Consider the following 16,934-nt stretch of genomic DNA (forward strand, 5'->3'; position numbering starts at 1 on the left):
CTTGACATCTTTCATTTGGTGGACTTAACCAGTTTTTTTTCCCCCTATATTACATTCTCGTAATTCACAAATCCCCCTCATATTTCAGACCATCCATGATTTCCTTGTGAGATTCTCTTATACAGTTATACTTCCATTTTTCTACTCAGATATTTGTTCATCAGCTACAAATCATTTTGCGCGTATTTGTGAAGTTCTTGTTAAGCAAAGTGTGGCTTCAACTTTGAATTCTTGATTCTTAACCCCCCCGGTGAGCTTGTTTATATTTTCAACATTAACTTGCATCTACAAAAGCATTTATTTACAGAACCAACAGGATATGTTGTCCTTGTGATGCAAGCACCAGATAGTGTTGGGATTTATGCATTGAGGTGCTGAGGAATTTACCATTTACAGGTTTCCCGAAAGTTTGTAGGTTTTCTTGAAGCCGAAAGGCTTTTGGTTTGATTTGTTTGGTCAGCATATGTTATTTTGTACACATTTTTTCAATAGACACTACCTACTTTGGTCAAACCATTTCTTAGCATAATCTACCATTTTCAAATTGCAAGCATAACTTCACAGATTCACTTGTTTATGTCTGAAGTACAATTGCTGACATTGTTCGTTGACTAACGAGAGATTTCTACATTTTCTTTACAAGGAAACTTTTCACTTTCTTTTAATTAAGTTTGTTGCTCTATTACTGTGATTAATGTCCTCAGCAACAATCGCCATAGCCCTGTATTCCGCCTCCGTGCATTATTTAATCTAGGTAATCCAAATTTCAATTACTCTGTAAGACAATGACTCTTTATGACTGATAATCATAAATTGTGTAACAAGTTAAATCTTAAATTATTTAAGCTTGCATATAGTAATAACTGTATTATTTTTAATCTTGCATATAGATTTAAATAGTAATTCAAAACACTCATTATGTCATATGCGGATAGCGGATAATAACCGTATTTAATAACCATAATAATCGCGCGGATGTGGATAGTAATAATATAATGCCGATATCTAAAAGTGATAACCACATTTTGAGGATACGGATATTGTTAATAACCGCATCCGCGTTTTCACCTCTAGTTTTGATAACCACATCCGCATATGCGATAGCGGTTATGTACGGATAGAGAATGCACCGGATAATAGTAAGGTAGATGATCAACTTTAAACTTGGACAACTTACAGCCTACAATATGTGGTGACTTGTACGGTTTGGCACAAGCCATATTTGCCCGAGATAGTAAATCAAGAATGTATTTGGACTTATTTAAATGAAGCTTCTTGTCATCCCTTTGAGCTTGTATACCAAAAAAATAGAATAAAGTCCTAAATCCTTTATTGCAAATTCTCTCATGAGCCCTTTGATCAAATTAAAAATAATCAATGATTTGTTACTTGTGACAATTATGTCATCCACATAGATAAGAATGAACTGATGAATGTTGTGTTGATGAAATACCAGTAGTGAAGTACCAAATAATGAACACGAAAAACCTAGGACAATAAGAACCTGCTATAGATGATTGAACCAAGCACATGGTGCTTGTTTTAAACTATAGATTGATTTGTGCAACTTACAAACATAGTGGTTTAGAGGAGCCCACAAAACCTTGTAGTTGCTTCATAAAGACTTCCTCTTTGAGGTACTCGTGCATAAAGGCATTAGAAACTTCAAATTGTCTTACTGGTCAATTGTAGTGGATGATTTACTTTAGCCGACCTCAAATTAAAACCATTTTTCAAATGTAGCCCCACAAAATAATTCTCACTTCCATCCTCATTCCCTTTCCTCAGTTTTTTCCCTCCTCCCTCCTCTTTGTTACCGTTGGAACTAACCTCCCCTCCGCCTCTTCCTGCTCATTGCCGCCCTCTTTCACCCTCGGAATAGCCAGGTTTTTAATATATGGCTTCCCAAAAACTAGATCTGCTTTTCAACGCCAGTCCAGCCACCTTATGTGCCTCGCCACCATCTCCATCGGCCTCTCTGCTCCTCATCGCCATTCTCCCCATCTCCATCGAACCCCCACGTGTCGGCACGTGGTTTGCATGCCTAAGCCAGACACCGCTTTCCACCACGTACCCCTGCTACTCTCCGATGCACCTCCCCTTCTCCCCCTCAGGTGTCTCTACTCCTTGACTTGCATGCCCAGGTCAGGGTGTCATCCTCTGTCACAGCCTGTCTCCGTCATCCTCTGTGCCTTGCAGTTGTTGGGATTTGTTTTGTATTTTCCTTTTTCCTGTCTTTCTTCTTCTTCTTTTTTGGGTTATGATATCCTTGGATCTTGTTGTTTTAGCTTGTGATGGGGACTTTTGTTTATGAAGTTTTTCTTCTTTAGATCCCTTGTTTCACTCTGATAGTACATATATTGAGAGGGGGTTTTTGTTTCCTTTACCTAGCAAAAGGTTGGGTAGGGTTAAAGAGTCTCTCGAGTGTCATGTCCCTACTCATAGAGCTGGTAAAACAGGTTGGCATGTCGGGTTTGAGTTGACCTGACACAATTAGCTAAAGAGGCTAACACCCTAAATCCGAATACAACACGATTATTAGTCGGGTAACCCGACACGACTAACTTGTTTCATTTTTCAATCTTGATTTAATCTTTTCAATGTGTCTTTACTAAACTTGAGCTTTTCTTTTTTAATTGCTTTTCTTCTTGGATGATGCATGTATACAATTGTTTATGAGTTTTCCTTTAATGGAGGTTTCTTATTGGATACTTTAAGTTTTTCAGGTACGAGAGCAGCAGCTTCTATGAAAATGGCCGAAGAGCGAGAACGGGAAAAGGAAGACAACGAAACAGAGGTCAAGGATGATCCCATGGCAAGGGCTGAAGCCAGAGGTTTTGAAACATAATAATTAGGGGTAATTACATTTTTCCCCCATGAACTACCACCCTCTGTCAACATGCCCCCATGAACTGATAACTTGACCAAAATAGAGCATTCAACTACCAACGTTACAGGTTTTTTCCCCTTCCGTCAATCAGAGGGGTTAAATCTAACGGCAACGCTTCATGTGATTGTCACATGCTGTTTTGCAAGTTTTTCTTCCTATTTTACCCTCATATTCATTATCACTTCATAGGGGCATGTTGGAAGAGGGTGGTAGTTCATGGGGGGAAAATGTAATTACCCCAAAAAATTAGAATCTATGCCAACACTTTTTTTTTTTTTTTGATAAGTAAATGCCAACAATTCTTTCTACAATTCAAATCAATTTCTTCCTATTTTTATCTTAAAAGGTTTAAGTTTACATAATTAAACTTTTATATTTAAATTGTTATTTTAAATATATATCTAAGCCATGCACGCTTCACCGAAACCAATTCAATAAAATTTCAAAACACCTTCCCATTTATGGTACAGACAAAAAGCTTCATGTGTCCAGAAATCTGCCATGGTGTTGGATGATAAAAGAGGTGATACCAATTGTAAAGAGACTACATGCATTTTTTTTATTGGTTTTTTTTTTTTTTTTTAATAATGTTTCTTGCACAAATTTTGTACGATTTTTGTACAATTCTAACAATTTTTTTTAAGATCAACCATTGGATATTTCAGGCTCACATGTAGGAAAACATATCTAATGGTTGATCATAAAAAATAAAAAAGTTATTAAAGTTGTCCGAAAATTGTACAACAATCATTTTTTTTTTTACTTGAAATGATTGTTGTACAACTTTCTCTTCCCCCCGCACATGCTCCCAACACACGACTAAACCTTTTTGCAACGACCCTTAAATCTGATACGAACACGACACAATGTAAGCAATGCTGTGGCAAATTAGAGCATAGGTTCTCCTTCTCTGAGTCGTTCTCTACATTGTGTGGAATGGCTGGTGTGCGTGTTGGAGATAAGTATGTGACTCCAACACACGCTGGATTATTTTTTGGTACTCATAAACTGTGTTTCTTTTTTCCCTTCTCCCTGCCAGAATGTATGTGACCCACTTGTTTTCACTTCATTAATCCATCGTCGTCAAACTAATGTATTTTCCGGCCCATTTCAAGCCTTAGGCCTACGTCTTTTCTACACTTGACCCTTTGACCCACACACCAACCATGTTTTCAGGTTCATATCAGCCTTCTTAATGCCATTTCAAGTAAAAAAAAAATGATTGTTGTATAACTTTCGTACAACTCTAACAACTTTTTTTTTCTTCTTATTTTTTATGATCAACCATTGGATCTGTTTTCTTACATGTTGGCCTTAAATATTCAATGATTGATCTTAAAAAAAAAGTTATTAGAATTGTACAAAAGTTGTATGAAATTTGTGCAAGAAACATTACTCAAAAAAGAAGAAAAGAGAAACCGATAAAAAAATTCATGTAGTCTCTTTATAACTGGTACCACCTCTTTTTTCATCCAACACCATGGCAGATTTCTGGACGCATGAAGCTTTTTTGTCTGTACCATAAATGGGAAGGTATTTTGGAATTTTATTGAATTGGTTTCGGTGAAGTGTGTGGCTCATATATATATTTAAAAGAACAATTTAAATATAAAAGTTTAAGTTTATGATAAAAATATGAAGAAATTGAGCGTTTAATTATAAAAAAAAAAAAAAAAAAAAAAAAAAAAAAAAAAATGTTGGCAGAGATTCTAATTTCTTTGGGTAATTACCTTTCCCCTCATAAACTACCACCATCTTCCAACATGTCCACATGAACTGACAACGAAGATAAGGGTAAAATAGGAAGAAAAACTTGTAAAACAGCATGTGACGGTCACATGAGGCATTGACCATCAGATTTAACCCCTCTGATTGACGAAATGGGGGAAAACCTGTAAACATGGTAGTTGAATGCTCTATTTTGGTCGAGTTGTCAGTTCAAGGGGCATATTGACAGAGGATGATAGTTCATGAGGGAAAATGTAATTACCCCTAATAATTACTTCTTACCGAAACAGAGATACGAACCTTTCGGATGAGATAAAAATCAAGTGCAGAAGGACCACGGTGGGCAGGGGCAAACCCACGTCTTGAGGTGGGGGACATTCGTCTTCCAAAAAAGTTTAAAAATATCCTTAAAGTTTACCTATTTTATAAATTTGTTCTCCTAAAATGAACTTTTTTCTCTCTAAATTAATATTTGTGTCCCCTTTTAATTTTTTTTTAGCTTTGACCCCTCTTTCAAAAACAAAAAACCATTTCATTTAGTTTTTCTCCATATTCTAGTTGGCTTCTAATCAGAAACTCAATTTGGTTCAAGACTCTGAAGATGTAAAAGGAAAAGTTAAATGGTTTGGGTTCTTTGAGTGGCTTCTAACTAACAATCAATTTTTTGAGTGGTTATTTTGCAATCATTTGAGTTCACAATATTTGTTTTGGCATCACAAGTTAAATTGTTTAATCATTTATGAATGTATCATTGTTTGACTTGACTCTTTAGCATTGTTATTTGGGGCTTCAGGGAATTGTTAGGAGAAAGAGTCAACGCTCATATGTACTGTTTTAGAGATTCTATGTATGTACACATTTTTGTATTTATGTAAATTCGTCTCCTCAACAACGATAAAAAATCTGAGCGGCGCTGGAGAGTGGAGAGTCACGAGCAACACAGCCGACACTGGAGAGTGCTGGAGCGCAGAGTTACTCACGAGCAGCACTGCTAAGTGTTGGAGTGAAGAAATGTGAAATGATGCTAGTTTAAGCAGGTTGACCGTGTTGACACGTTTATAATCCAAACTCATTTAGCCTAAACTCAAATCTTATAGGGGTAATTACATTTTCTCCCTCATGAACTACTAATCATTGTCAATATGCCACCATGAATTGACACCCTCACCAGAAGAGAGTATCGAACTGCCATTTACATATCAAAACCCTTCTTCCGTCAATCAACATCGTTAAAAGACTCAAATACCCTAACTTAAAATCAAAATCTACATATAATATATAATATATATTTGTATTTTTTAGGTTTGATATTTTTTATTAAATTATTGTTTGAGGATATTTCTGTCTTCAAACAAAATTTAACGGCTAAAAATAGAATATTTCATCCGATTTAACGAGATTCCCTAATGGAATGAGGGTTTTGGTATGTAAATGGTAGTTTGATGCTCTTTTCTAGTGAGGGTGTCAGTTCATAGTGGGCAAAAATGAAGTTATGTGAATTTAATTATATATATATATAAACGGAATGCGGATGCAGTTATTAGTCGCATCTACATTCCTTAAAACTGCTATCGAATGCGGATAGCTGATAATCGCCCGCATTTTCACCTCTATCCCTACCTGACCGTGTTCTCTTTATTGGGAGATCAAATAAGGTTGAAGGATATCGTGATGGTCATGCCCCTGCCTTCTTCTGTTTAGTCCTTATACCACTCTATACGGCTCATTCCTTGGCTTTTGACTAAGGTTTAGAGGATTAGGACATTTTTGAGTCATTAAAACCCACTCATTTCATGTTTGTTGTTTTTAGATTTGGCATCAATTGTTTCTTTCGTTTGTATTTGTTATCGTGGAGTCTACCACTCTTAATATATTCATTTCTTATAACCCTTTTTCTTTTTCTTTTTCTTTTTTTTTTTCTTTTTTTTTTTCTTTTTTTTTTTTCTTTTGATAAGTGTAAGTGTGTAACCCTTCACTTTTTAATGAATGATGTAATTAAAAAAAAAAAAAACTTCTCTTCTCGAAACTTTTTAAAAACTTTTTTGGAGGACGCATTTCATTTGAAAACCCGTTCCCCAACGGCTTCGTGAGCCAAATTCAAATTCCAAGTTCCCCATCCAGCCATCCCTCATTCCCCCCTCTCTTTCTCACTCTCTCCAATGGCGACCACCAACGCCTTTCTCAGCACGCCCTCCAAGACCCCCTCCGACAAGTCCCGCAAACACCCCAACCCCGTCTCCGCCGACTCCACGGCTCGCTCCTCTCGGTTCGAGGCCTACAACCGTCTCCAGGCGGCGGCGGTGGCCTTCGGGGAGAAGCTGCCGATCCCAGAGATTGTGGCCCTGGGTGGCCAATCCGACGGCAAGAGCTCTCTCCTCGAAGCCCTCCTTGGGTTCCGTTTCAACGTCCGCGAGGTCGAGATGGGCACCCGCCGCCCCCTCATTCTCCAGATGGTCCACGACCCCACCGCCCTCGAACCCCGGTGCCGCTTCCAGGTTTTCTTTTCTCCGTGCCCTTCTTTCAAATGGATTGCTGGAGATTTTGGGAAAAATGGAAATATAATGGAAATTGGATTTACGTATGCGGTTCATTTTGAAACAATTGGCTCCTAGTTTCCAGCAAGTGAAATGAAATGAAATGTCAACTGTGGAGGCCGAATAATTGTGTTAGTTTTAATTGAATGCAGATTAGTGTTTTAGTCAGTTTCCAATAATCAAAACTGGGATTAACGTTTTCGGCTACCTTTTAAAAATATCGGATTCACATATGTATAGTATGTATTTAGTGCTTTATATTACACTTCTATTCCTTGTTTGGTTGCCAAGAAACAGGAGGATGTTGTGAATTACAAAGTTGTAAAAATGAAATTACTTAATATGTTCAATTATTGCGTTGGTGGATCAATTTCAGTCTTTTATTTGTTTCTTGGTTATCAAACAGCAAGTAACATGGGAATTGTTAGAGGATAAATCTCAGCTCACAACAGCTCCTCCTTTCATGCCTGACAGCATCCTCTTCTCCAAGCTTCCCTGATTTCCTCCTCAATGTTTCATGCTTGCTCCAGATTTCACTCCATGATATATGGGATGTGCTCCCCTTTATTAGTCTATATATTGTTCTATCTTGTAACCAAAATATGTAATGAAAACTAGACAAAATGTAGTCCTTTAGTTTACCTTTGTGTTCTCTTCTTCTTCCTTTACAAGCATCCATCTCCTTGTCTTTATTTTACAGGAATGAAAATATTAGGGTTTGGATATTGAGAACTGAAAAACTTGTGGGTTCGTCTGTTTTCTGTGTATAAACAGACGTTTATATTGGTCGTATGGTAATGAATACATATGCAATCTTCTTGACGAGTTGGTTTTTTTTCGTTGTGTTACTTGTGTTTTGCTTCTCCCAATGCTTTGATGTTTTGTTTACAAAAAGTACTGAAATTTAGCATTGAAATCAGGAAGAGGATTCTGAAGAATATGGAAGTCCTGTTGTTTTGGCTTCTGCAATTGCAGATATCATAAAATCCCGAACTGAGGCACTTTTGAAGAAGACTAAAACTGCAGTTTCTTCTAAGCCAATCGTGATGCGAGCTGAATATACGCATTGTCCTAATCTCACCATTATAGATACACCAGGCTTTGTTCTTAAGGTGACACTCTTCTACATGGGTAAATAGATGTTTGGAATTATTATCTTCTTATATGAATTTCTGTTTCGGAACTTTCATCGGCAGGCAAAGAAAGGAGAACCAGAGAATACCCCCGAGGAAATTCTTACGATGGTGAAGTCATTGGCTAGTCCTCCCCATCGCATTCTGTTGTTCCTTCAACAGAGTAGTGTGGAGTGGTGCTCCTCACTGTGGTTAGATTCCATTCGCGAAATTGATCCAACATTCAGACGGATAGTAATCGTCGTCTCCAAATTTGATAATCGTCTCAAGGTATGAACTTATGGCTTTTGTTGAGTTGATCCCTGGTAATAAAATTTAAGCATACTAGAAAACAGAGAATGTTTTAGATGGGTGGATGCCTCCATCATTTAGATTCTCAATGGACAAAATTGTGCCTCCTCGTGCTGTTGAAGTTTGCTTTCGCAAATGCACAAATAACTAAAGAAACTTGTTTTCATAGTATGGCAGAAGTGAATGGTTTCTGTGGATGACATTGTATTATTGTTTGAATACTAAATCTAAGATATCTATGTATGCAGGAGTTCAGTGACAGGTGGGAAGTGGACCGATATTTGAGTGCAAGCGGTTACTTGGGAGAAAACATACACCCATTTTTTGTGGCCCTCCCAAAGGACCGGAACACCATTTCAAATGATGAATTCCGCAGGCAAATATCTCAGGTGGACTCAGAAGTTCTACGTCATCTTCATGAGGGCGTCCAGGGTGGATTTGATGAGGAAAAGTTCAAGCCTTATATTGGGTTTGGCCGTCTAAGAGATTTTTTGGAGTCTGAGCTTCAGAAAAGATATAAAGAAGCTGCACCAGCAACTCTAGCTTTGCTTGAGCAGCGCTGCAGTGAAGTTATGGCTGATCTGGCCAGAATGGACTCTAAAATTCAGGCTACTTCTGATATTGCTCATCTTAGGAGATCTGCAATGTTGTATGCAGCTTCTATCAGCAATCATGTGGTGGGCAAAAATCGCTCTTTAATATTTTTTAAATTCTGTGTTCAGTCAAACTGTTCTTGACATCTTTCATTTGGTGGACATAACCAGTTTTTTTTTCTTCGTAATATTAGGTTCTCGTAATTCACAAATCTCACTAATATTTCTGACCGTCCATGATTTCCTTGTGAGATTCTTTTATACAGTTATACTTTCATTTAACAAACATATGCTTTTATTCTTAATGTGGATTCCTCAGCTCAAATAGTTGAGACTAGATAGAAGTTTTTTGTTGAGCTAATTTGAACCCCCTCCCTTCTCAAGCAAAAAGAGGTGAATAGAAACCAGAAAAGTAATATACTTTAACCTCCTATAAAAAGAAAAAGAAAGCTAAAATTACTTATTAATCATCCCATGCCACTAGAAATATCAACTAATTACTTCTTGTAGTTATTATTACTTTCTGTAAAAAGTAATTCATGAAGTCATCATACAAGATTCAGCTTCCGTTTTCTCTTTTCCTTTCATAACTCTGAGAAAGTAAGTTTTAGATATTTGATTAAAAATGTCATCTGTTCATGCCTATTGTAAAGGGAGCTTTGATTGATGGAGCAGCAGATCCTGCCCCAGAGCAATGGGGAAAATCAACAATGGAGGAGCAGTCAGAAAGTGGTCTGGGGGGTTGGCCTGGTGTTATTGCAGATATAAAGCCTCCCAATGCTACTCTTCGGCTTTATGGAGGAGCTGCTTTTGAAAGGGTGATACATGAATTTCGCTGTGCTGCTTATTCCATTGAATGCCCCCCAGTGTCAAGGGAGAAGGTATATATACTCTAAGAGCAATTTACCTGGGATAATGGATTGAGATTGTCTGTGAACTGGTAAATAAATTATTTAGTTTCCTGGCAGGTGGCAAACATATTACTTGCCCATGCTGGCCGAGGTGGGGGTAGAGGAGTAACAGAAGCAGCTGCAGAAATTGCTCGTGCTGCTGCCAAATCATGGCTGGCTCCTCTTCTTGACACTGCTTGTGATCGGCTTGCTTTTGTTTTGGGGAATCTCTATGATCTTGCACTAGAAAGAAATCACAGTCGTGACGCAGAATGTGAGAAGCTTTTTTAACTCTTTGGTCACAATTCTCTTGCAGTTACTAGTTTATTTTACTTCATTGCCAACGCAAAGAGTTGGGATTAGCACTTTAATAGATTGGGTGTAGTTTCTCTTTTTAACCTAATTACTAGAGAAAGAAAAGGTCCTTGAGGAGGGTTCCAGAGAGTATATGGGCTTTGTGCCCTTTATGACTAATATATTTTATGCAATATTTGCCGCTTCTGTAATCCTCTTTTCTTTTTCTAATTGTGGGTGTTGGTACATTAATTTCATAGAATGGATCATAAAAAACCATTGGACTTTGTTCGCTGTGCAGATGGGATGAAATCAGAAAAAATGGATGGCTATGTTGGTTTTCATGCTGCTTTAAGGCATGCTTATAATCGCTTTATTAAGGACCTTGCCAAACAATGCAAGCAATTAGTTCGGCACCACCTTGATTCAGTTACAAGCCCATACTCACAGGTATGTTATGAGAATGATTTTCAAGGACGCCTTGGCTCAAGTGCAACCTCTTTTTGCAAGTTCAACCAGGCTTCAGTTGGTTCATTTTGTCTTGAGCTAACTGATGGGGGGCCAGCAGCCTGTGATGAAAAAATGAAGGATCAAGAGAACGTACCTCCGGAAAAGAATGGACAGCAAACCACTCCAGGAAAAGGTGCAGAAGCTCGAGGAGCTCTTCGAGAAAGCCAAATGACTGTGCCTGAGACACCATCACCTGATCAGCCATGTGATGCAGTATATCCTGGGGCCAAGAAAGAACTTGGAAATGGCATTGACGTTGGAGTGAGAAAACGGGTTTCAAGATTGACAGGCAATAGCAGAAATACTGATCACATAAGAGTTCAAGATGGTGGTGGTCTTTTATTTGGTGATAGCGGTTCAAGATCAGGCTCACCCTACTCAGATATCTGTTCATCAGCTGCAAATCATTTTGCACGGATTCGTGAAGTTCTTGTTGAGCGAAGTGTTGCTTCAACTTTGAATTCTGGATTCTTAACCCCCTGGTGAGCTTGTTTATCTTCTCAACATTAACTTGCATCTACAAAAGCATTTTACATTTACAGAAACAACAGCATATGTTGTCCTTGTGAGTTGTGACAGTGCAAGCACTAGATAGTGGTGGGATTTGTGCATTGAGGGGCTGAGGAATTTACCATTACAGGTTTCTTGTTGGTCAGCTTATGTTATTTTGTACACATGTTTTCAGAGACACTACTTTGGTCAAACCATTTCTTAGCATAATCTGCCATTTTCAAATTGCAAACATATCTCATAGATTCACTTGGGTTGATTATAACAAGCTGTTATTTGTTCTGCTCTATGCAGCAGGGATAGGCTTGTGGTGGCACTTGGGTTGGATTTGTTTGCTGTGAACGATGAGAGATTCATGGACATGTTTGTTGCTCCAGGCGCCATTGATGTCCTACAGAACGAACGACAGTCTCTTCAGAAGCGTCAAAAGATACTTCAATCTTGCTTGAACGAGTTCAAGAGTGTTGCTCGTGCCCTTTGATGGCAAATTGGCAAATCCTATTTTTTAACAAAACTGTGCTATTACCAGCAATTCAGAGGTTTTCACATCTAGTGAACACTCACACTTGTTATTCTTTAAGGCACTACTTATTGCATCTATAACAACCCGTTAGTATTTGATAAACAAACTGTTAAAGTATTGATTATGTAATTAGATTTATCTCTTTCTATCAGCTTAAACTTTTTGGATAAGTGGAAGTTTAACATGGTATCAAAGCCAAAGGTCTTGAGTTCGAACCTTGACTCCGTCATTTATCTCCTATTTTAACTAAATATTCTACATGTTGGGCCTCACCTATTAAAAGGAAGTCAGAACTCACACTTAAAGGGAAGTGTTAAAGTATTAATTAAATGATTAAATGTATATCTTCCTATCAGCTTAAACTTTTGGAATAAGTAGTAGTTTAACATAAACTCTCGGATAGGGATGACAATTCATGTTCATGTGTCAAGTTGGGGTTGTGTCGAAGCATGAGTATTAGACTATAAGTTAATCACAGTCCGACTCATTTAATTAAATGAGTCATATCCTTTAATTCTAATTTACTAATTTCGTGTTGAGATCGTATCCAATTCATGAGTCGTGTCTAAAATTGTCAGTCTTTATGTTGTGTGTCGAGGCATGCGTATAAAATTATGTAAATTAACTATAACTTGACCATCTTAATTAAACGGGTCAAACTTTTTAATTTTAACTTTTTATTTTTGTATCAGGATTTGTATTAAATTTATAAACCGTATAAAAATTTGACAGCACTACCCTAGCCCCAACCCTATATAACAATTACAAAAAAGTTCCAATTTTTTAAAAAATAATAACTATTAATAGTTGCACATGAAACAAAGTTGGTTCTTTAAAAATGATTAAATACAAAAATAAAAAAAAAAAATAAAAAAAAAATAAAAAAAAAAAACTTAATTGCATACATATTCTATGTTGTTGCCTACCAAAAGAAAATATTCTATGCCGTCTTTTTTGACTTTTCGCTTGGCCATATGAAACACAACTCTTAGGTTCGATTAAGGTGTCTTCTTCTGGTTATTCTTTTTCCCCCCCAAACAACATTTTTTTCTAAGCAAAAACAAAAACATATTCTGAAAGAGAGAAAGAGAGTTTGACCCGTTTACCTGCAAGTTGGGGCTTGAGAATTCAGAGCATCAAATAGACCAAACACCACCTATTACAATTTTTATGATAAGGGTCCTCACCCAATTACCCGTCAATTTACATGTTTAAATAAATTTTAGACTGTTTTTTACTACGATAAGTAATATGAGAGACTATCTGCTTGTTTAAATAAATTTTGAACTGTCCGACTAGCTATCCGTATAACTGCTAGTAATTTAGACAGATAATTAAAATTAAATCCACATGTGCCAAACCAATCATGCCCATCACCCTTAAAGTCACTTTAATTTGTAGGAGTTGGCTGGGTTTTCTACTTTCTTGGTTCAAATTCAACTGTTGATCAGTTTGTGTGATGACGCTCGTGATAATTATTTTTTTAAAAAAATAAATAAATAAATAAATAAATAAAGACAAAGACAGCTATAGTGTCAGCACTTGTGGGAGCTGTTCATGAACCTTGTAAACGTAGGTGGTCCCCAGCCCTCCATTCCCAATGTCCCTAATGAGAACTGATTCTCGTACAACACTTTTACAACAAGTGTACAATAGCTCTCTCACATGGGGTGGGCCCCACACACTGTGGGACAGCCCTTCACATGGGGTGGGCCCCACACACTGTCACATAGTGTGTGGAGCCCACCCCATGTGAGAGGGCTGTTGTACACTTATTGTAAAAGTGTTGTATTTTTATCATTTTTCGTCCCTAATACAAGCGACCTAGTCCAACAAGATAAAATTCCAATAATAATAATAATATTTTAATTACCATATTATTGGCAATTTCTATATTATTTATTGGCCACCAGCATATTCGTATCTATCCGCCGCTTTTCTTTTCTTTTTTCTTTTTTTTTTTTGTTTTTGGCAAGATTTTCTGACCAAATCTATGACCAGTTTCTGTATGAAGTTTTATGGTGCTGTTAAAATGCTTAAGTTAATAGACTATGATTAATTTGATTATTTAATTAATATTTGGTAGAATAATGTTTTTAAATTTAAAAAATCAAATTAGTTCTTTTTCATAATGCCCTTTGTCATAAAAGAATAGTCCTAATTTGCTTGTTGACTATTAAAAAAAAAAAAAGAGAGAGAGAGAGGACAAATTTGAAATGTTCAATTTTTTTCCCTTAAAATTTGTTTATATGATGACCGAGTCATTGATAATGCGTGTTTTAAATGATTTTTCTACTAAAAAGATAAAAGAAATAAAAGAAAAGAAAATTCACCCAAGTAATTGTGACGCTCGAATGAGAGTTTATCAAGAAAAAGTATAGGGTAAAACTTCACTTAACCTCTTGAACTTTCATCGTCTTTGCAATCACCTTATGAGAGTTTAAAATTTCTCAATTTAGTATATCAAACTTTAAAAGGTTTGCAATATCACCTCTTTCGTTAGAGTTTGGAGTTAAACCAGGAGGAGCATAGGTAGAATGTCCCTTATACCCTTGTATTTAAATAATTAAAATCGACTTGGCCGTGGGTCAACTCAGCAGCAAATTTTTTCTTTTTTAAAATAAAAATAACAATTAACATGGTTATTTTGGTGTCTTCCGTTAAGATTTAACAAAAAAATCCTTACAAATGGGTGATATAAATATTGTAAATTTTTTTAAGTTGAATACGCTAAATTAAGAGTTTTTGAACTTCAAAAGAGTGATTACAAAAATAATGAAAATTCAGGATTTACGTAAAGTTTTTATGAAGTATAATCTATCTTATAAATTTTGAAGGGTTGAGATTTAGAAAGGTTTCTTTCCCACCCCTAACCCTAGCCGTTGAAATATTCTTTCACAAAGATTCTGGGTAACGGTTTGATATTTTTCATAAAATTAAAATAATAATAATAATAAAAAAATTAATTAATTAATTTAAAAAAAGAAAAAAGAAAAAAAAAAGTAATTGTGTCCAGAGCGAATTGAAGTGATGAGTGAAACGTACACTTGATAGCCGTTTTTACTTTGAAGCAAGTGAAGGGCTAAAAGCAGTATATAATTTTTTTTCTTGGCCGTAATCTTTCCCTATTTGAAATTTGCCCCTTTTTGGGGCCATACATGATACCTGGCCTATAATTGTTGACAGCCACCAAGGAAGCAAGGATATATATATATACAGGGCAATGACATATGTCAATATATGCAGCTTTGACTATAAGAAGCACTGCTTTGTCAGGCAAGGAATAGATAGAGACTTCTAGCAATTTTGATGTCTAATGCATGCACTAAATGCAAGAGGGTTTATGGGGTTCAACTGTTTGAACATGTCTCAATAGTCCGCCCGCCTGTTTGGATAAGTAGATCCTATAGATATTTTTTCATATTTATTATTTGAATTATTAACAATTTGGACAGTAAATTGCTAGATTCCAAATCAGGTCTTCTAACCTGTAAGGACGTTAGAAGGACCTCAAGTTAAGGTCTTCCTCCTTTCTCTACCAAAATGATTGAATCCGGCCTTAAAACACTCTATCGACAAACTAAGGCACTTTTTGCAAAATTTGTGTTTTTGATCAATTGCAAGCTCTATATATTTTGAATTTGAATGGACTCTTCTGCAACAAAAATTAATATATATATATATATATATATATATATATTCAAACAAACAACAAGAAATAAAATTCAATAATTCTTTATAATTGACAATTCCCGTCGATGATCCTCCATAATGTATAAGTGACCCCTTTATGATAAAGGTTGTGTTAGGGAAATTTGATATATTGAAAAACATGTTAAGATACCATTCATTAATCCAAAGTATAGGTTTAAGCCCGGTTATATAATTATTAACCACTAGTCATATTTTTGCACTCGATCTCCTTCCAACGAAAAGCTTTATTAATCTTATGAGCTATCTTTAAGATCACTTGTGTTGACTATGTGAGTTTTTATCCTTTCTGTCCGTGCATCTTCTTCCTTGTTCCAACCGCCAAAAAAAAAAAAAAAAAAAAACATGTCATTCATTTCATCCGCACTATTCTCACTCCAACTGACAAAGAAACCGCTTTTATGCATCATATATGCTTCACATCATCACCGACTCTAATACCACTTGTTGAAAAGGTTAACACTTAAAAGAATCTTCTAGGGAAACCATTATACGTATCTAACATGTTGGGACCCCGTCCATTCAACTAAAAAACTTAAAGTCTTTGGATTTTGACATCTCTATATCAACCATTCACACTTATAATATCTATTTCAATATAAACTTTCTTCCTTTTTATTTTTTAATACTCACATGTTTATACTCAACAAGTATCATACAGGATTAACCACAACAGTCCGCAGTCAAACTAGAATTAATTATATTGAATTTGTCAAACCGATCGACTTATTTCTTTATGATATATATCTTCAAGGATGAGGAAGGGTAAGTGAGCAACTAAACACCTTGAATTGACAAGATTTGAGATTTAGCTAACTAGATGATCAGAAAAATAAACTGATGAAATATTGGTTACCAAATGAGCCTAACTATTGCATATTTACTAAGAAATAAATGACCCTCCAACAAATACAATAATAGCTTAAACAAAGGTAATTATGAGAGGAGTTTTGCCTCGATCATCCCATCTTTACCGTTTAAACTCTCGCCGGAGGCAAGGCAAAAGATAGCCGTTTCTACTTTGAAGTGATGAGTGAAACGTACACTTGATAGCCGTTTTTTACTTTGAAGCAAGTGAAGGGCTAAAAGCAGTATATAATTTTTTTTCTTGGCAGTAATCTTTCCCTATTTGAAATTTGCCCCTTTTGGGGCCATACCTGATACCTAGCCTATAATTGTTGACAGCCACCAAGGAAGCAAGGATAAATATATATACAGGGCAATGACATATATGCAGCTTTGACTATAAGAAGTACTGCTTTGTCAGGCAAGGAATAGGTAGAGACTTCTACCAATTTTGATGTCTAAGGCTATCTCCAGCAGTTAA

At 36.2% G+C, this 16,934-nt stretch overlaps 1 protein-coding gene across 2 annotated transcripts; it reads left to right on the plus strand.

The window, feature by feature from the left end:
• Positions 1-6,650: 6,650 nt before the first annotated feature.
• Positions 6,651-12,042, plus strand: LOC133874554 (dynamin-related protein 5A-like). Of its 2 annotated transcripts, none has more exons than XM_062312404.1 (8): positions 6,651-7,113; positions 8,073-8,264; positions 8,349-8,555; positions 8,825-9,253; positions 9,823-10,050; positions 10,138-10,333; positions 10,655-11,345; positions 11,668-12,042. In XM_062312404.1, exons 1-8 carry the CDS (start codon positions 6,778-6,780, stop codon positions 11,852-11,854), a joined length of 2,466 nt encoding a protein of 821 aa, XP_062168388.1. In that variant the 5' UTR covers positions 6,651-6,777; the 3' UTR covers positions 11,855-12,042. The 2 variants fall into 2 exon arrangements, with proteins under 2 accessions (XP_062168388.1, XP_062168389.1); XM_062312405.1 differs by having other exon boundaries at positions 11,671-12,042.
• The last annotated feature ends 4,892 nt before the right edge of the window (positions 12,043-16,934 follow it).

This window comes from Alnus glutinosa, chromosome 8, assembly GCF_958979055.1.
Source record: "Alnus glutinosa chromosome 8, dhAlnGlut1.1, whole genome shotgun sequence".
NCBI lineage: Eukaryota > Viridiplantae > Streptophyta > Magnoliopsida > Fagales > Betulaceae > Alnus > Alnus glutinosa.

What these genes read in the sequence shown, in the direction of transcription:
- LOC133874554 (XM_062312404.1), top strand. Translation starts at nt 6,778, where the DNA reads ATGGCGACCACCAACGCCTTTCTCAGCACGCCCTCCAAGACCCCCTCC. An exon ending in AACCCCGGTGCCGCTTCCAG is followed by an intron (nt 7,114 to 8,072) that starts GTTTTCTTTTCT and finishes CATTGAAATCAG; the next exon opens with GAAGAGGATTCTGAAGAATA. An exon ending in AATTTGATAATCGTCTCAAG is followed by an intron (nt 8,556 to 8,824) that starts GTATGAACTTAT and finishes CTATGTATGCAG; the next exon opens with GAGTTCAGTGACAGGTGGGA.